The sequence below is a fragment of the Haliotis asinina genome, chromosome 2, assembly GCF_037392515.1.
Source record: "Haliotis asinina isolate JCU_RB_2024 chromosome 2, JCU_Hal_asi_v2, whole genome shotgun sequence".
Classification (NCBI taxonomy): Eukaryota; Metazoa; Mollusca; class Gastropoda; order Lepetellida; family Haliotidae; genus Haliotis; species Haliotis asinina.
In genome coordinates, this window is record NC_090281.1 from 46,215,215 (window position 1) to 46,236,008 (window position 20,794).

The 20,794-nt window shown below is 40.5% G+C and overlaps 1 protein-coding gene across 1 annotated transcript; it reads right to left on the reverse strand.

Moving 5' to 3' along the window:
• Positions 1–200: 200 nt before the first annotated feature.
• Positions 201–20,474, reverse strand: LOC137271839 (golgin subfamily A member 6-like protein 22). Its single transcript, XM_067804233.1, has 4 exons — positions 20,024–20,474; positions 18,250–18,456; positions 1,325–1,660; positions 201–433 (listed from the first exon to the last, which is right to left on the reverse strand). The coding sequence occupies exons 1-4, from the start codon at positions 20,472–20,474 to the stop codon at positions 201–203; spliced, it is 1,227 nt and encodes a 408-aa protein (XP_067660334.1).
• Between the last annotated feature and the right edge of the window lie 320 nt (positions 20,475–20,794).

Below are 20,794 nucleotides of genomic sequence, written 5' to 3' on the forward strand. Positions count from 1 at the left end.
AATTTTAAAATTATGAATAATGATCTGGGCTTCGTGTAGAAGGGATAAGGGTCCTGAGAGGATGATGAGCCTCACCAGGATCAACCATGGAAAGTATAAATGCTACTCTACAAATAACAGTCTTCCCAAATACCAATCTTTAATAATTCAGCATATTTCCCGTCAGGCTTTAAATTCTGTCAGACCAAATGTGACGTCATCTAATCGGATATCCTTGGGAGCCTACCCGTTTCCTTGTCCATGTAATCTTGCATTGCCTCATACTTTGGTTTCGTGTCCAGGACAATCAGTCGACCTCCTTCGGCCATCTCCCGGCAATATTCTTCCATTTTCGAGTTCTGCACGGTCGTCTTAATAAGTGTAAAGGATAGCCCCACCTCTTCAAGGTATGTGAAGTTTCCTTGGAGGATGGGATTTGCGATTTCAACTAACCCTGAGGACAAAGAATCGTTAGAGTTGATAGTAAGTATTTCTATCCTTAAACAGTAAATAGATATTATGCAAAATGTATAATACAAACTTATCCTTGCAAATAATCGATAGAGCCCAATCATTAAAGAAACTTGTATGTTGCTGTTCCTTGTTCAGCAACGTTCTAGCTATATGGTGGCGGTCGGTGAATAATCTACTCTGGATCAGACAACTCAGCGATCAGCAGCATGAGCATCTATCCTATTCATTGCTAAAACGATCCGATGATACTGTGTATTGAGATACAGGCAATCATACCCCTACGCATTCCTCCCATCCGACCTACAGTTCCATAGCTTATCATGTATTCATTTTATGCAGTCCCGTGAAAGGATCGTAGATTTCCTTAAGGGTGAAGTCGTGTGTGAACTGATCATGTGTTATTTACAGGGAATGTGGACTAAAACTCAGTTATATACTGAGTGAGTGAGTGGCCAGGTCAGTCGTTACTTAAACCATGTGTGAACTGTTCATCAGGTATTTACAGCATGTGTGAACTGTCCATCAGTTACGTACAGCGTGTGTGAACTGTTCATCAGGTATTTACAGCGTGTGTGAACTGTCCATCAGTTACTTACAGCGTGTGTGAACTGTTCATCAGTAATTTACAGCGTGTTTTTTAATCATCAGCTATATACAGCGTATGTGAATTGGCTGTAAGTTATTTACAACATGTCCGAACCGATCGTCAGTTATTAACAGCGGGTGTGAATTTTTCATCAGATATTTACAGCGGATGTGAATTGATTATCAGTTATTTACAGCAACTGCTTTGAGAATAAAACCTACTGGTACCTCATATGCCGTCAACGAATAACACATAAAGCGTCAGGATACCCTGAGTCTGCCTTACCTTCATGATTCTCCTTCATGAGACTGCCTCCAGTCTCCAGTCGTTTCAGCTTTTCTTCAACGCTGGACAAGCGCGCCACTTCTTCCTTCTGTGATACAATCGTGTCGGACAACACCTTATTCTGGGCGTCAATACGTTCTCCTTGTTCCTTGATTTGTTTATCCTGTGCCTTCAGTGTTTCCATTTGTTGGTCCAAAAGTTCTCTCTGCTTAGACAGACGCTTAGCTTGCTCTGTTATTACATCCTCATGCTCGGAAATCAGTTGTTCCTGTTTCTCGAGACGGTTCCTTTGCTCCTTTAGATTACTGACGGCTTTCTGTATATCTTTTTTCTCAACTGAAGGATGATTAACCTGCTTCGGATTGAATGTTGGATATGCGAGGCTTTGAAATTCAAAAGCAACGGATAAATGTATGACTGTTAGGAATACCCAGCTCAGTTGGACCGCCATCGCGTTTCAGTGTTCAAGACCTAAACTAACCAAGAAACACAAGCAGGACCTATATTAAGACCCGTGTCGAAAACATATTTTCAAGTGACAAATTGCCTTTGATGCCCAACTATGACTTGTTCAAGGGTATGTTTGATGTTATTCTGGATACCGTTTGAACTATGACCACGAGTAAATACCAAACGTAATTAACCCTTTGCCAGAAGAGTGTTAGGAGTATATACTGAATTGTTCTCCTTGGCCATTTGTCTTTTGTGAAAAAGTATTTCCTTTCATTTCAAAAGCTATTATTCATACATATATAGATTACGTTGCTCAAGGTTGTTCTTTTTTTTTTCGTTTAGCGTGACACCAAAGACTTTGTAATATTTGGCGTGCTAACATTGAAGTAAATAATTTTCATGTCCTATTTGAAGGTAAAGTTTATCATGATTTTATCTGCAATTATTTCAAAGCATTGCCATATTACATTGATCTGCAATACTTTTTAACACCCTATCACGTACAGTTGTTTCAACAGCAATATTTTTTCTAATGACATAAGGAAGCATTGCCATTGCGTTCTGTAAACATATGAAACCGATTGACAATTTATTATGAATTGTATAGCACCAAGCGCGTTGTTTTTCCCTTCATCAATGGATGTCAGTTTCAAACGCCACATCGTATTAAAATTTCAATGCCCTGGGGATCATACAGCCCCACCCGTGATGATCCGGACAAACACTGATCATCAGTACCCCATACCTGTGATAAGAGCCAACTAACTGTATCGGGTGATCAGGCTGTCTGTCTTGGTTGAAACATGACATCGTATCTAAATTGCGTTGATCGATACTCATGCTGTTGATCACTTAATTATTTACAGACTGCCGCCATATAGCTGGAACATTGCTCAGTGCGGCGTAAAACTAAACTCACTCACTCTGTCACCTAGTCATTCATTCGCTCTCACAGCATCTGGATCCGTGAAGGTCCGGGGTAGAATAGGCCTTCAACGACCCATGCTTGCCATAAAGGGCGACTATGCTTGTCGTAAGAGGCGACTAATGGGATCGGATGGTCAGGTTATCCGACATGGTTGACACGTGTCATCGGTTCCCAATTGCGCAGATAGATGTTCATGTCCATTACTGGATTGTCTGCTCGAGACTCGATTATTTACAGACCGCCGCCATATAGCAGGAATACTGCTTGGTGCTATGTAAAACTAAACTCACTCACTCACAGCATCCGCCCGGGGAGCAGGGGATCGCGGGTTCGACACCCGATCGCACCATACCAAAAGATATTAAAATAATGGTACTTGTTGGTGCCTGCCTGGAACTCCGCATAAATGGGGAAATAATTCAAGCAAGAAAAGTGGAGAAATGTGACTCTCCCGGTTAAGCTGATGAAATACTTCAAGAAAGGAAGGTGGGGACCTAAAAGTGACTCTCTTTTAACAAATGCCAACGAGGCAAAGAACTTAATGTGATGTTGTTGTTTTTTAATTTTTATCATCATACTCTATCTAGATTTCCTGCAGTGTAAAGTCTGTTATCAGCTATTTAATTCTTTTGCAACTTGCTATGGAACTTCGATGAAAAATTCAATTCAACAATCTATGTCGTACGTCCTACTAATGTCACCTAACTCAAGCTACACCTAACATCAAGTCCAAATTGTAAACCAGGCAAAACCTGAACAAAACTAAACGCAAGTGACAGATTCGATCGTCTCCCACGTGGTCAAGAGCACGGGAAAAGTCACGCTCATCCACTCTCCGCGAAGTATGGTGCGTTTACGCAGTTTGTTCAAACTGCCAGTCTACAGACTACAGTTACTCATTCACTCTCACAGATACCAACTCATTCACTCACCCTCACACACCTGCTCATTAATTCAACAGCAAACCTCCCTCACACGCATTGTCAAGTCTCACGCACCTGCTACTTCATTCACACCAGCTCATTCAATCTCACACCCCTACCCATTCACTCTCACACACCTACTCATTCACCTACTCATTCACTCTCACACACTTACACATCCACTCACTCGCATACCTATTTTTTGCTCACATACCTTGTCATTTATTTATACTCACACCATATTCACTCCAGCTCACCTACTCACTATCACATCTCATTTATACTGATACTTGTATAATGTCATTATACAGCTAAGTTGTGCTTTGTTTTCCCTTCGATCACTGGATGTTTTTTCAATCTCAACTCCCTGGGGAATCATACAACTCATGCAGCCTTTAGGCGCACCAGATTATTGTGGCTTTCCCATCCTGACGAGGCACTCATTCACAGTTGGGTGGACTGGGACACCTAGTCACGGTACTTTGTCCAAGAGTACCTGCAACTGGATGTTCTCATCTGACCACTATCGGATTCGTGGATTCTTTTAACTGCACAGGGTTGTGTACTGTACACTAAGGGTGGTGAAAACACTGAAAGTGTCTGCACAGAAAGTTGACTCCAAGGTTTGTACTCCCGATCACAGATGGGCCCGATCCCGACACCTCTAACTCCCTGGATCACTAGTCTGGTCCCTGAGACAGCTCGCCCATCGCGCTCCACGAAGGCACTTTTGACAAGAACAGCCACCTATGTGGAACAACAGAACAGCTTGATTTTAACCTATGTTTTAAAAATGCTCAACATCTTGCAAAGGCGCTTAATAAGAGAATCGAAGTGCGGGTACTTCATTTCCTCATTCTGTTATATTATTTAAAGATATGTTTGATTAATTTGGCCAAGGGTAGATGATGGCCAGTATGTCTTGCTGTATGAACCAATCATTTATCATGTCCTTGTTCCGGATAGTCATCTGGTTCCTGTTTGTCTGTTGGTTGTTTAACGCCACCCTCAGTAATCTTACAACTATATGGCAGCAGTCTGTAGGTTATGAAATCTGGACCGGCCAATCCACTGATCAACATTAAAAGCATCGATCTACGCAATTAGTATACTAGATATGTGCCAACCAAGTCTGGAGAACATTTCTAATCCTGATTTTCACTGGCACACCATGAGAGTTAACACTGACGAGTCCCTTGTGCACGTAAGACACCATATGATCGAATGCAACTGGTAGGCATTATGTTTAGACGTCAGCTTTGCCTGTCTGTTCGTCTGCCCGTCTCATCTCAGACATGTTGGACCCGAGAGCGGTGTGGAGGAACAGCCGAGGACGGCAACACACGAATTCTGCTACAACGTGGCGTGAACAGGGATTTCACAACTGGAAGCGCACGTAATATCTTTCCTGATGCGCGCCCCAAGACGTCTGGTGTTATGCCTTTCGATGGTTAGCAACAACTCTTTGGAATAACCTCAGTAATAATACGCTCGATATTTACGTTTCAGTTATCCTCTGTGAATCTCTCAAATTACTTTTAACCGATTACTCTTCTTCGTTTCCCACCCATGGAGTGGTTATAGTCTCGGACCTCCACCAGATCAGCATCACACATCAACATCAACATCGACATCAACATCACACATCAACATCACACATCAACATCACACATCAACATCGAAATCAACATCGACATCAACATCACACATCTACATCATACATCTACATCGACATCAACATCACACATCTACATCAAACATCAACAACATCGGCATTACACATCAACATCACACATCTACATCAAACATCAACAACATCGGCATTACACATCAACATCACACATCTACATCAAACATCAACAACATCGGCATTACACATCAACATCACACATCTACATCAACATCAACAACATCGGCATTACACATCAACATCACACATCTACATCAACATCAACAACATCGGCATTACACATCAACATCACACATCTACATCAACATCAACATAACACGTCACGTATCAACATCAAACATCAACAATGTCAACGCCAACGTTGACATCACACATCAACATCATGCATCACACACCGCACATCCACTTATGTTGCCGCCGAAGTTTTGTTCAGTGTGGCCTAAAACCAAACTACCTCACTTCCGTGCTATTCCATATACATGTAAACATTATTCCATTTACTGCATTTATACATTCAACGGTGTATTCTTAACGATTTGACCCAACAAGAAATTGCTTAACTGTTAACTGAAACTGAAGACGAGACATCTTATACATAGTGATAAGAAGTTATCAAATGTAAGTATTTAAGATCGACGAACATATTCCTTTCAAATAAATGAAAAGGAACAAAATCATTCCGTAAAGAAAAAAACAGGACCCTGTTCAAAACAAATACTATGTGGAAGCGTTGTTATGGACTTATTGTGTTCTCAGACTGTCTTCACTTACTGAAGCGTCTGGCAAATAACCTTAAAAACGCTCACAGAGTTAATGGTTGGTTAGTTGTTTAATGGAGTACTCAACAACATTCCAGGTATATGAAAGCGGTCTGTAATTATCCGTGCCAGTGACCAGACAATCTAGTGATCAGCATCTACGCCTTTGGGATACTATGACGTGTACCAGCGAATCTGACAACCTGATTTCGTTGGTCGCTTCTTAGGACAAGCATGTGTTACCGAAGACCAGTTCCAACCCTAATCTTCACGGGTCCACAGAGCTAATGGGTATGCCAATTCCACACTTAGAGCTGTATCCAGGACTTGGAGGAAAACCCCAAAGGGAATCAGTTCTTGAACGTTTGAAGTGGTGAAACACATGAACGCGAACCCAACAATCCGACTCAGAGTAAGATCGGAACCTAGACTTCCGTCATGTCAGAACGCAACGATGCACCTCAGGCAACCGTGCCACCCAAAACCCACTTGTCCTGCTGAACTTGACCTTTAAGTTAAAATCTCCTTTTTCGTATTTCAAGAATTATTAATCCTGTGTTACTTTTCATATGAGAAACTGTAACAACAAATACATCATTAACTGTTCTAAATTTCCTATTCTGACTGTTTATAACAAATATAAATGAACCAAGCTGTAAAGTTATAAAGGCACGGTCCATTATTATTAACACCGTCATTGTAACCCTTTAGTTATTTATTGTCATTAAGTAAGGAATTATCCAAAACTCTTTCAAATTTCAGCTCTTCAAACTCCAGACTGAAACATTACAAACAAACAAACACAAGATATATATATCTCGGCATTTATTACCCTTTCTATACATTTTATCCTGATTTTTTATAGCTATATAGACTGCAATGACATAATTGATTAAATCGTTTATATTTGCTCTAAATCGTTTATATTTGCTAGACTCCTTCTGTTTACATTTCATATGGATTTGATTTTTAAATGCTTATGATATATGTATAGCTACTAAAATTGTATACGATTTAAGCAAGAGCTGGCTATTAATTTATATTATTAAATGCAATGTATGAAATATCTGAAAATCCTCATTTGAACCAAACTTGCTCAAAATCCTAGATTTGTCAGATTTTACCAAATAATTTGAAATATATTGAACTGCATTCAACTGCATATGTATACTACCCACACGTTACAGTCAAATCCTCAAATCTCTCATTTCCATTTCTCAAATCTTGATATTTAATCTTTCGGATTGACACTATTCTCAATCATACTCATTGCAAGCGTATTTAAAATATTTCGTCCGTATTTTGTTCGCAAAAGTTAATAGAAAACGTGCCTCTTAAACCCAATTAACACCAACGACCATTTGCAGGCTTAATGATTTCTCGTTGATGTACTGACATACTGCACTCTGGCTTTAATTAATTTTCCTTCAAATACCGATTAATGTCGAGCTAGTGTTCTGTTAATACTCTTTACTGACAATAGTAGTTGCTTTGGTCAATTACTTCTCCCCGCCTAGGCACGCCTTACATCCACAGCCGTCAGCAACATCACACGTTGCTTAGTTACACAACAATACAAGCTCGGAGTACAACAAGGGTATGGTCTTTGGCGTAGCTCATTATGCACGGTATCAGATACTTCGCGCATGCTCTGGCACCATTCATAAATGAGAATAAAATGTCAGATGAACGATAATATATATATATAACAAAACGATAATGCATTTTTGCAAGGGTTTACCTTAAAATAAATCCAAACTCCAAGATCTGAAATAATATTCGATCGAACTACTTATTTTTATTTTCATTATCATTGGTTGAGTTTTACGGTGTGGTTCCTCGCACATATTTTATTAGGCACTCTAAGTAAGGTGAGGACACTTTCATTTAATGGCATTAATTAATTTTATTTTCATACTCAGTAAACTAAAGTGTCTGCACTGCACTCTTGAAGAGGTTCATTTACGATAAATAACAACATGCAGCTCAATTTCTAAAACATATTTCTAACACTGAAACTGTCTGACCACGTGTTTTGGGACCTGAAGCATGACGATATATTTTTGCGAGTTTATTACATATATATTTATTGAACGAGTTATGTTTTCCTGTACAGCAAATTCGCCAGACCATAGAGGTTAATATTGTATTTATTTTTCCTTGAAACAAAAACTAAGCCTTTCTGAAAAAACACAACAATCTTGAAATAAAAACCGATAATTCGATTCAGAATTAATGCTTATGATATGAGTAAGTTTTGAATTCGAGATAAACACAAGTTAAATCTAGTTAAACCTATTCCCAGGTTTTACATTGGGAGTAAAACCTCTTGCCGGGTATTGGTGCAAGTAGAAAGGATAATGACCATTAAAGGCAGTGATCAGAATTAGGTTTATAATTCGAAATATTAATTTCACAATGTCTGGTATACTTTTTGTTTAAAGTGAGAAATCATCTCAACATGAGACACCACCATCACATTCATGAATACATGGCGCACCACCACCGGCATTACATGGGTACAACACAACATCCACAAATGCATGGGGCACCACCACCACATGCACCAATACATATAGACACCAGAGCCACCGATACAACATGGGACGCAACATAGCCACCACTAATTACGACACAACTACATCTGCCACTACACCACAGGAACACCCAAACCACATCTATCACTGTATGCATGTCATCATCAAGATATGGTGCTATGGTGGACACAGGTCAAAGTGTTTTAGCCCATCATGTTCAGTGGTGGGTTTGTTCATCCTTCCCTTGTGCAAACTAGTTCTAAAGATGTGTAGTGATGCGACATGCATCCCAGAAAGACAAAGTAGGATCGTACCTTTTGAAAGAATTAAATCTCTCGATATGGATGAATTTGACGTTAGAGGAATATGCATTTGAAAACACAATATTGAGGTGATTTACAAAGTACATATGATATACTCCCAGTTTTGAGATATTCTAAAAAAAACAACAATATAACTTTAAACACATGACACGTTTTATTGATAAAAGTACTTCTTTTTTATTCTTTATACCACGTTTCAGAGCTAATTCTTGCTCCTAGTCAGCTATTGTTTCCAGATGATATGTTATATTCACTAGCCAGTGTTTAGAATACCTCTTGGCTACATTTTCAGCTACATGTACATTTGCTGAATCAGCTGTCACGTAGATACAAGTCATGGTGTGGATGCATCTTCCAGTCATCGTACATTGTAGGTTAAACATTTGTGGATTTAGATCTGGTTTTACATAATCGTAGATTGTACATTTGTTTATTCAGATTAGAATCTAAATGATCGTAGATTGTACATTTATGGATTAAACGATATGAGTGAGTGAGTGAGTGTGTTTAGTTTTATGCCGAACTCAGCAATATTCCAGCTATATGGCGGTGGTCTGTAAATAATCGAGTCTGGACCAGACAATCCAGTGACCAACAACATGAGCATCGATCTGCGCAATTGGGATCCGATGACCGACAAAATCCTGATTGTCACCGTATTGTGTGAATGTCGTTGGTGAGTTTCAGATGACTTTAGCAAGACAATTCCTCTTGTCTAATGTTCTACATGTTCTAAAATGGGACAGAGTGATAACACAGATTGCCATATGACGAACGGAATCGCCGTACTTCAAACTTAATGGGGATGTGTGCATACATAATATAGTTGGACATCAGATGCAATATATGTGTACACAGTTTCCACCAGGTCAACTCCGTTTTCAGCCAGACGAAACTGGACCATATTATGTTCTTAGTTACTTTGGTATTTCGTGCAAATATTCTCAAAACCAAATGAATTGTTCTTAAGACGAACCTGAGAAGCCAACAGCTGTGGAACATTTCATCAACTAACAGAGGATCTCCGCCTTGATCTTGAGTCCTACATTTTCTTGAGAATCACCCCACCCATGTTTGATGAAATTCGTGAATGCATCACCCCTTCAATAAATAAGATTTCTTTCTTGGACCCCCCCCCCCCCCCCCCCCCCCCACCACCACCACCACCATCATTTGTCTGTGGAGGCATGGTGATGGCGATGTTTCCATCTTGAAACTGATAACGTGATAACGGAAATAGGAATGGGCTGGGTACTTACAGAAATCAAACCAGGACATGTGCATGTTAAGATCGTGGTAGGTCTAATTCAGAACGGAAATAAAGTGACTAAAGACGGGTTTGAACTGCTTGAAAACGTTGTTCACATGGGGTGAAGGCGCATTTCTTCCCAGCCCAGGTAATACCAACTGTCTGGGAATTGGGCACAGATGAGGTAGATATACTGACAAATATTTATGATCAAACGAGCATCGTAATTTATATAATCATTACAACTTCTATCAATCTCATTTTACAGTTATTGTTGAGACAGGTCAGAACATCCTAAGAACTACAAATGTACCTTGGTGTGCCTCGGGCCTACCAACATGTAGCATGGCCGGACCAACAGAACTCCATCGTTCGTTCGCATGTGCGACAATACCGCTGATTTGTCCCAATGTCTTGGTAGTGGAATGTTTTTACCAACAATCTTGACTTCTTGTGCCGTTGACGATCATCTTTGATTCGCTCCCCTACTTTGACCGACACTTGCCTGGCATACCTGTCCCAAACAGCATCAACTTTAATGCAGTCAGTTCGATTCCGAATTTATCTCAATGCATATCAGCGAAGACTCCAAATTTTGAAGCAGTGCCCTTTCTGCACAATTGCAGTTTTGCCATTCCATTTAACTATATGAAGCGCCAGCATTCTCTCCTCCGCTAGCATGCAATGAAGGACCATACACTCCCGTTTAAAGTTCCTCTTACCAACCACAGCTGATGTTTTTTTCTTGATGTTCCATCTGAATGAACCATTGTGAAAGGAACACCAGAAATGCCAATGTGCTTATCAGGTTTGATGGAAAATCCATTCAGCTTCCAAATTAATGACGCGTCATGTCTTATCTTATGAAGATTGCAAGTGGAGTTGTTGTCCCAAGGGATATAATTCACAGATTCTTGCATGTTGAACAGAGCAGGAGGATTAATATCATATGTAGTCAGCTGAACTCTTCCAAGATAAACTTTTAGTCACCTTTACATCGAATGAACCCGAAACCGAAAATCTTCTCTTCTACATTGATTCCCCAAAAATCTGTAAAGCCCAGGGTTGAGAAGCTCAACACAACAAATGGGTAACAATTTTAATGTTCACGAAACAGTCTTTACATCTTGTGGACAGGTTTTTTAATGCTATATTTCTAACATATAATCTAGTGATGCTTGTAGATGAAGTATTGACAAAAACTCCCACCAACATCCAACAGTCAAAAACGTCTTATTGAGCGAGTTACTTACCATGTGCATGTGTGGATACAATCAATCATGAAGATTCCTTCACCAGTTGGCCATGGTTGGAGCATTTATGACGGTCAGCTATCCCTTTTCTGGTGTTCTGATGTCCAGAGATTCTGCTCCCAGCGGACTGGTTGAACGGCCAGCAGAGAGATCTATGTCAGATGAACTGATTTATTGCGCACAGAGACATGTCTGTTTGTATGGCAGGTGATTATTGCCCGAACAGCTTTGGCTCGTTGGTGAGTTTTTGTAACGTTTGATATGAAAGAAAGTGAAGAGGAGAGTTAATTGTAAGCTTCTGAATGTGTCAAAAGTGATCAAGAGTTATCTGACAGACCCCTTTGAATGGCTACAACAGGACCGAATTTATCATTTCTCATTTAAGGGAGCACTATCAACATTAAAAGAATGTTATATCAATACGTTTATGCATAAAAAGTAACCTGTAAAAAAATTATAGGGGGCAGCTGTACCCCTGCTTCCCCGACCCCGTACGGACAGAGCTTAGACGCAGTATCGGCCGTGAAGCATAGTTTACTAACATTTTGGATGATGTTATTTCATCAGATATTTTAGGCGCTTTCATAAACCATACCACTGACATTTAGTTGTGTTTCGATACTGTATAAAACATTTGACATAAAATGAGTTGTTTGTTTACATACTTACTTACATACAAACTGAGTCCTCTGCTATGTATGAGAAGTAAAACTGCAATGGCGGTCATCTTGGCAGCCATTTTGAATTCTGGGTAATATGAAATAATTCCATATAACATACTGTCAGTCTAGAAGTAAACAGGAAACAAAAACAGCTGATTCTAGTTAATAATCTGAATAATGTAAACTTTCAATAATTAAATCACCACCACACATTTCCATGAAAAGCTGGAGAATCGCTAAAATCCCCTGTCTCAAAGAATAAGCTCTAAAACATTATATTACCACGACATGACCATATAAAATTACTTGTTTTGTGCCCAAGCCACCACTCTAGAAGAGACAAGTGTCAACAAACATCAACATTGGATGCAAATGGACACATTCGGTGTTATTTTTTATGTAAATTTAACTGCCGAGAAGGCAACACTTGGCGGCCATTTTGATTATTTTCAAAAGCAAAAGTATGTCAAACAAATTCTACATCCTTTAGCAATACACAAAAGTTAAAATGAAAGTGATCAGATTGATAGTAGTAAAACTATCCATGATTAACTTTGAGATGCTGTCGGGCAGCAAACCAAATGTCATGAAAATGCTCACTGACCCCCACCACCTAAAATGGCCTGTGAAAAAAACCTGATGCCACAATCTGAGAGCCCAAGCCCAAGACATCATATTAACTGAAAGTAGTCTCAAACCAAATCAGTACTGGGGAGGCAACGAAATCCTATTTCTAGGCCCCCTTTGAGATTCTCCCTCTGGACTAAGAGTGATGTGAATCGTATTGTAAGATATCTCGATACGCGTCGTATCATATACCTACAGCGATCTCTGAATGGTTATCCTTATAGAATGCGCACCCTGATTATCGGTCTCCTTGCTGCATCTTATCATGACTTCTTGTAACCTCGACGACACACCCGCGAAGATCCGGATTAGAATCGGTCTGAAGCAGCCCATGTTTGAGATACAACTAGCGGGATCGGGTGGTCAAGCTCGTTGACTTAGCTGACACATGTCAGTGTATCCCAGTTGCGTAAATCGATACTCATTTTGTTGATGACTGGATTGTCTGGTTGAAACTCAATTAAATACAGTCTGCCTTCTATAGCTGAAATATTGGTGAGTGCGGCGTTAAACAACAACCAAACACCTTAACAAACTTAGAACCTGCGGCGTAACCAGGGAATTCTCCTAGGAATTTCAGTGCGACATATCAAATTCATAAACTAATGTGAAACACACCATTTCTAAATTCACTTAAAATTTTTGATGTTTTCAAATAAAAAATCTTTGAAAAGCTCCTTGGAGGCAGCTCTATATTGATTATATGAACATAACACTTAACCGCCAGATGAAAGATAAGGCAACATGTTCGTGTCAAAGAACGCAGGAAGAATTATTGACTCCACTGACCATGTTTGTTCGGTAAGTCTACACGCTGAGGTGTGCCGACGAATCTATGAATATTTCCAAAGCATGTTTACTCTATGTTTGAAAGAACGATCCTTCCCAACTTATATTTCTATAACTGGATTTTCTAGCGTATAGGGTGACATCTGCTTTACTTCAAATCGATAGTGATACGCATAGAATTTCCATTTAAACATGTTCTTTTACCTGTGTCTGGTATTTTTTTTCAGGAGGCGATGGTGTAGCCTAGCAGTAAAAGTATTTGCTCGTTACGCCGAAGATTTGAGTTCGATTACTGACATGGATAGAATCTTTGAAGACCATTTCTGGTGTTTCCCGACGTGATATTGCTGGAATATTTCATACATAAGTAGCGACAGTACAGTGGTGAAAGCGTTCGCTCGGCATGCATAAGGCACGGGTTCAATCACCGAATAGGTACAATAAGTGAAGTCAATTTCTTGTATCGTAATCACATCAGGGATGTCAATATATTCTCTGGTTTATGTAAAACGATGACCTTGCTGTCAATAGAAATGAAATCAACGCACTTTGACCATTTTAGTCATGGCTACCAACGCATGGTCATTTGCAGATCAGTTGCCTATAACCAAATGGTCACTGAAGTTTGATATTGTGGACACGTGACAGTGTCATCAGGATTCGACCCACAGGGATAAATAGGATATGCAATCGGGACCTGACCCCCGGGCAGAACTGGGCAGGTTGTCACATGTTATCATATCCCAATTGCGGAGATGTTCATGCTGTTGATCACTGGATTGTCTAGTCCAGATTCAAATATTTACCACATCCGTCATATAGCTTGAATATTGCTGAGAGCAGCGTAAGACAAAACTCAATTTACTCACCTGTATTTTGAGCTTGATGAAGATCGCCAGGGAAATTGTTACTGAAGACTGCATCAAGCCTTGATATTCTTATTTTGCTACTTATTTCTATAATATGATCATAATCTGAACTTTCAGACTTCAAATTTCCTTGTGAAAGTCTCTGTTCACACAACAGAAGCTACAAAAACAAGCCTGTTGCCAAGTTGTGACTATTTCATGACCAAATACCTATTTCTGTAATATTACATCTGTTTGATGTTGGGTTTTTTGGGGTTTTTTTAAAAAAAAAAAGCCTGAAATGAATCTCACTATAACGCAGTGGTGACACCAGGTGTTAGCGAACAGGTGAGCGTATCCCGTCCCACCGGTGCCATCCGTCATAAACATATGCAGGATTTAGTCAATTGTTCATCCAAAATAATTCGGGAACGTGTGTTACAAGTCAAAATTGGGAATTGCATCGGACATCATTTTTGTCACTGAGGCTTTAATTTTCCACAAGTGTCGCATCAAACGTTTTGAAAGCTTTACTGAGGCCTGGAATGTTGTAAACTTGATGAAAGAATTTATGAGAAAGGGTGCTATAACGCACTTTGAATTGCATCCACCGTACTATTCCGGTGGCCACCATTAGAGCCATTTCATGTTTGGGATGTAATATTAAGCATCATGCAAAGGTTTGTGAACTGTATATAAAATGTCTGTTGAGAAAGGTGTGTCTTGGAGGTTCAAATACCACGAGACTGTGTCAGTTAAACCACAGACCCTCGTGTATTGTGAGGATTAAAAATAAAAAAATATCTTGTTTCTTTTTTAAATTACTCCCGACTCGAAATGTTTCACAGTACAATACATCATACTTCTCCGTTTTTGTTTTTTGCTTTTTTATTGGGTGTGATACGAAATGCTTGACAGTATAATACATCATGATGCAATGCACTGTGAAAAAAATCAAGTCGGGCTTCATCTAAAAATCATTTCCAGTCCTCGCAAAGATACCAGGGGGCAAGACAACGTTACAAGAATGAATCTGCATTCATGATTCAAACAGATTTTGCTACATCTAGCTTAACTAAGCCCCCTTTACAAAGGAAGGCGACCGCTCTGCGTTCTACCAATTTTCAGAATGCTCAAAGGAGGCACGACGAACGCATAGCCGTCGCCATGAAGGCAAAATGAAGGCAGTACTAACGCCAAGAACGTGTAACAAAGCAACTTCAGTGGCGACTGTATTGATCAAACGCAGAGCGGTCGCCGTCATGATCGCAGGACGCAGGGGGAAGGCGGGGAAGGCAGGTCGCAGAGTGAACGCACAAAGATTGGCAAAAGGACGTCACGTAAGAGTTCGTCAAAAAGGGCTGGCTCCATTCTCCGATAATTGTAGGTTGACCCTCTCGATCTTCAAAATTGCAAACTGGGTTGCAACAGCTAAGGGCGGATCCACTGGACGAGGAAGTAGAGGCAATGCTCAACGGATTACATTTTTCGCGTATGATGGTACACAGAAGAAAGGGAGAGAGGACGCATGGGACGCTCAAAGAACGGTTCTGAAATGTAAAACATGGCAGCTTAAGTCGTTCAAGGAAGGCAGAATGGACGCCAGAGCAGTTACGTCCAGGTCATTTTCAGAACGGCAGAGCGGCCACCCTCTGTAAGGGAGCTCTAGATTCAATGTTTCTCACACAATAAAGTAAAAAGTCTAATGCATACCTTTATTTACTTGGTAAATATTTGTGAACATAGATATGGTGTTTTGTTCAATCTTAAGGCTTTTCACAAATGATACGTCCTCTAGAGCAAGGTATTACACCGATACAGTAACCGTCTTGAGCTGAATGACGTTTCAGCGCCGTGCAGCGCGAGTAGTGACGTTTCCCTGGTCCTACACACCAAAAGTTGTCGTCTATCGGCTTCCCATTGGACCAATGGTGTATCATCTCACCTCGTTTCTTTTTTAATCCAATATGAAAGGAGGTCTTCTCGTCTGAAAGAAAACCATTGCTGGAGGTGAGGTGAAATGGGGTTTAACGTCACTTGTGAGAATACTTCGCTCACGTGTGTGCCTATGTATGGCTGCTTGTATCAGCCGATTCTGAAGCTGCACTAACCCAGACTAAAGCAGGTTTCATAGTGCTAGCTCACTGAGAACCCACGCCGCAGTTAAGCATGAATATCCCACTCAGACACAACATACTGACTCCAAGCAGACCAGTCCTTGTTGTATCCTTAATGCTGAACGTAAGGCATGGGCCAACAAGTACTATATTTCATGTCTTTTGATATGACGCGGCCGGGGATCGCACCCACTACCTTCCGCTCTTCTGGCGGACCCTATGGAGGCGGTCCACCATTGCTAGGTATTAACAACACACATGGGTGTAAGGGTACGCACAGCCATGCGAAACTGGCACGTTCTAGTAATTGCGCGGACATTGTACAGGGATTGCGTAACCCGCCTGGACCGGGAGTGACAGGGATATCTAAACGAGGATTATTCATGTTAAAATATAATGGATCAAGTTACAAGAGGTGTTACTGAGCATCTTGGGAAGAACAGGTCTACACCTCTGTTGTGAAGGAAGTTCGAGCCAACTCCTGAATACCCAAAGTCACGACAAGTGTGTAAACAACTTGCTTAGAGATCAGAGCCAAGTGTGAGCGTGAGTGAGTTTGGTTTACCACCGCTTTTAACAATGTTCCAGGACTATCACGGAAGAAACCAAAAATGGGCTTCACACATTGAACCCATGCGGGGAATTGAAGACGGGCCTTTAACCCCACTGCCTCTAGCGCTAAAAGCTTGAAACATGGTCCAAGCTATAGATATCTTTGTTGTGCCGTCTTTGTTGTTTCCATTCCTTTGAGTAGGTTTGACAAAGCAAACGTCCAGATTCTGACCAGAATGATCATGTCCAAAAACTGAACCCACCAGCCTCATTCCTCTAATAACTGTATATGCCAAGTATGTAGAGACATTAGGATTTCAGTCGTAAAGGAATTTCACTGTAAACATTTTCACACATCTAGTGAGACATGTCATGCTCACGGTGAAAACAAGTTATTCACAGGAATTTTCAGCAATTTTCGCGGAAAAGTTATGACGGAAAGTTAAGTTGTAAAGGACATCAAAGTTGAGTTTGATCATGGTGATGGTGATATGCTACGGGACGGTATAGCAATGGGAGTAAACCAATTGGAGCCATTCACATTGTTGACGCAGATCAGCAGTGTGTGCGTGTGTTCCACTGGCAGCAAAGCTCGTCCGACGCATTGGGTAATGTGCTGGTAGTGTTTCCCCAAGGGTTCATAAAGGGCAGGGTAAATTCATGGAAAAGGGCACTTCATAACCTCAAAGGGCATGTTGGTGAGGATTATTGAAAGAACAACAAAATGTATATGAAGTCAAATTGTCTTATGATTTCAGTTCTAAAGTTCATTTTTACTCTTCTCAGTTTGAATTTTAAGATTAGAATTTGAAAAAGCATTTCAAATCTGGAAAATACACACTCGTCATAGTAAACGACTGCGATTGAGGCGGAAAAGTGCAGGGCGCAAAATAAAAAGAGCATGCGCAAAAGTCAAAGGGCAGGGCGCTGCGCCCTCCTAAATGTGCCTAGGGGGTACCCTAGCTGGACAAAATAGTTAGGATACATGTAAATTTTAAAATTATGAATAATGATCTGGGCTTCGTGTAGAAGGGATAAGGGTCCTGAGAGGATGATGAGGCTAAGCAGGATCAACCATGGAAAGTATAAGCGCTACTCTACAAATAACAGTCTTCCCAAATACCAATCTTTAATAATTCAGCATATTTCCCGTCAGGCTTTAAATTCTGTCAGACCAAATGTGACGTCATTTAATCGGATATCCTTGGGAGCCTACCCGTTTCCTTGTCCATGTAATCTTGCATGGCCTCATACTTTGGTTTCGTGTCCAGGACAATCAGTCGACCTCCTTCGGTCATCTCCCGGCAATATTCTTCCATTTTCGAGTTCTGCACGGTCGTCTTAATAAGTGTAAAGGATAGCCCCACCTCTTCAAGGTATGTGAAGTTTCCCTGGAAGATGGGATTTGCGATTTCAACTAACTCTGAGGACAAAGAATCGTTAGAGTTGATCGTAAGTATTTCTATCCTTAAACAGTAAATAGATATTATGCAAAATGTATAATAAAATTTATCCTTGCAAATAATCGATAGAGCTCAATCATTAAAGAAACTTGTATGTTGCTGTGCCTTGTTCAGCAACGTTCTAGCTATATGGTGGCGGTCGGTGAATAATCTACTCTGGATCAGACAACTCAGCGATCAGCAGCATGAGCATCTATCCTATTCATTGCTAAAACGATCCGATGATACTGTGTATTGAGATACAGGCAATCATACCCCTACGCTTTCCTCCCATCCGACATACAGTTCCATAGCTTAGTATGTATTCATTTTATGCAGTCCAGTGAAAGGATCGTAGATTTCCTTAACGGTGAAGTCGTGTATGAACTGGTCATCGGTCTTTTAAAGCGTGTATGAACTGATCAAGTGTTATTTACAGCGAATGTGGACTAAAACTCAGTTATATACTGAGTGAGTGGCCAGGTCAGTCGTTACTTAAACCATGTGTGAACTGGTCATCAGGTATTTACAGCATGTGTGAACTGTCCATCAGTTACTTACAACGTCTGTGAACTGTCCATCAGTTACTTACAGCATGTGTGAACTGTCCATCAGTTACTTACAACGTGTGTGAACTGGTCATCAGGTATTAAAGCATGTGTGAACTGTCCATCAGTTACTTACAGCATGTGTGAACTGTCCATCAGTTACTTACAACGTCTGTGAACTGTCCATCAGTTACTTACAGCATGTGTGAACTGTCCATCAGTTACTTACAACGTGTGTGAACTGGTCATCAGGTATTTACAGCATGTGTGAACTGTCCATCAGTTACTTACAGCATGTGTGAACTGTCCATCAGTTACTTACAACGTCTGTGAACTGTCCATCAGTTACTTACAGCATGTGTGAACTGTCCATCAGTTACTTACAACGTGTGTGAACTGGTCATCAGGTATTTACAGCATGTGTGAACTGTCCATCAGTTACTTACAGCGTGTGTGAACTGGTCATCAGGTATTTACAGCATGTGTGAACTGTCCATCAGTTACTTACAGCGTGTGTGAACTGTCCATCAGTTACTTACAGCGTGTGTGAACTGGTCATCAGGTATTTACAGCATGTGTGAACTGTCCATCAGTTACTTACAGCGTGTGTGAACTGGTCATCAGGTATTTACAGCATGTGTGAACTGTCCATCAGTTACTTACAGCGTGTGTGAACTGGTCATCAGGTATTTACAGCATGTGTGAACTGTCCATCAGTTACTTACAGCATGTGTGAACTGTTCATCAGTTATTTACAGAGTGTGTTTTTTAATCATCAGCTATATACAGTATGTGAATTGGCTGTAAGTTATTTACAACATGTCCGAACCGATCGTCAGTTATTAACAGCGGGTGTGAATTTTTCATCAGATATTTACAGCGGATGTGAATTGATCATCAGTTATTTACAGCAACTGCTTTGAGAATAAAAGCTACTGGTACCTCATATGCCGTCAACGAATAACACATAAAGCGTCAGGATACCCTGAGTCTGCCTCACCTTCATGATTCTCCTTCATGACACTGCCTCCAGTCTCCAGTCGTTTCAGCTTTTCTTCAACGCTGGACAAGCGCGCCACTTCTTCCTTCTGTGATACAATCGTGTCGGACAACACCTTATTCTGGGCGTCGATACGTTCTCCTTGTTCCTTGATTTGTTTATCCTGTGCCTTCAGTGTTTCCATTTGTTGGTCCAAAAGTTCTCTCTGCTTAGACAGACGCTTAGCTTGCTCTGTTATTACATCCTCATGCTCGGAAATCAGTTGTTCCTGTTTCTCGAGACGGTTCCTTTGCTCCTTTAGATTACTGACGGCTTTCTGTATATCTTTTTTCTCAACTGAAGGATGATTAACCTGCTTCGGATTGAATGTTGGATATGCGAGGCTTTGAAATTCAAAAGCAACGGATAAATGTATGACTGTTAGGAATACCCAGCTCAGTTGGACCGCCATCGCGTTTCAGTGTTCAAGACCTAAACTAACCAAGAAACACAAGCAGGACCTATATTAAGACCCGTGTCGAAAACATATTTTCAAGTGACAAATTGCCTTTGATGCCCAACTATGACTTGTTCAAGGGTATGTTTGATGCTATTCTGGATACCGTTTGAACTATGACCACGAGTAAATACCAAACGTAATTAACCCTTTGCCAGAAGAGTGTTAGGAGTATATACTGAATTGTTCTCCTTGGCCATTTGTCTTTTGTGAAAAAGTATTTCCTTTCATTTCAAAAGCTATTATTCATACATATATAGATTACGTTGCTCAAG

Bases quoted from the DNA above. Each gene is read 5' to 3' on its own strand.
- LOC137271839 (XM_067804233.1), bottom strand. From the start codon at position 20,474: ATGGCGGTCCAACTGAGCTGGGTATTCCTAACAGTCATACATTTATCC. The intron at 18,457-20,023 runs GTGAGGCAGACT...CTTTGTCCTCAG, and splicing joins CATGAAGGAGAATCATGAAG to AGTTAGTTGAAATCGCAAAT. The intron at 1,661-18,249 runs GTAGGCTCCCAA...ATCATCCTTCAG, and splicing joins TTACATGGACAAGGAAACGG to TTGAGAAAAAAGATATACAG.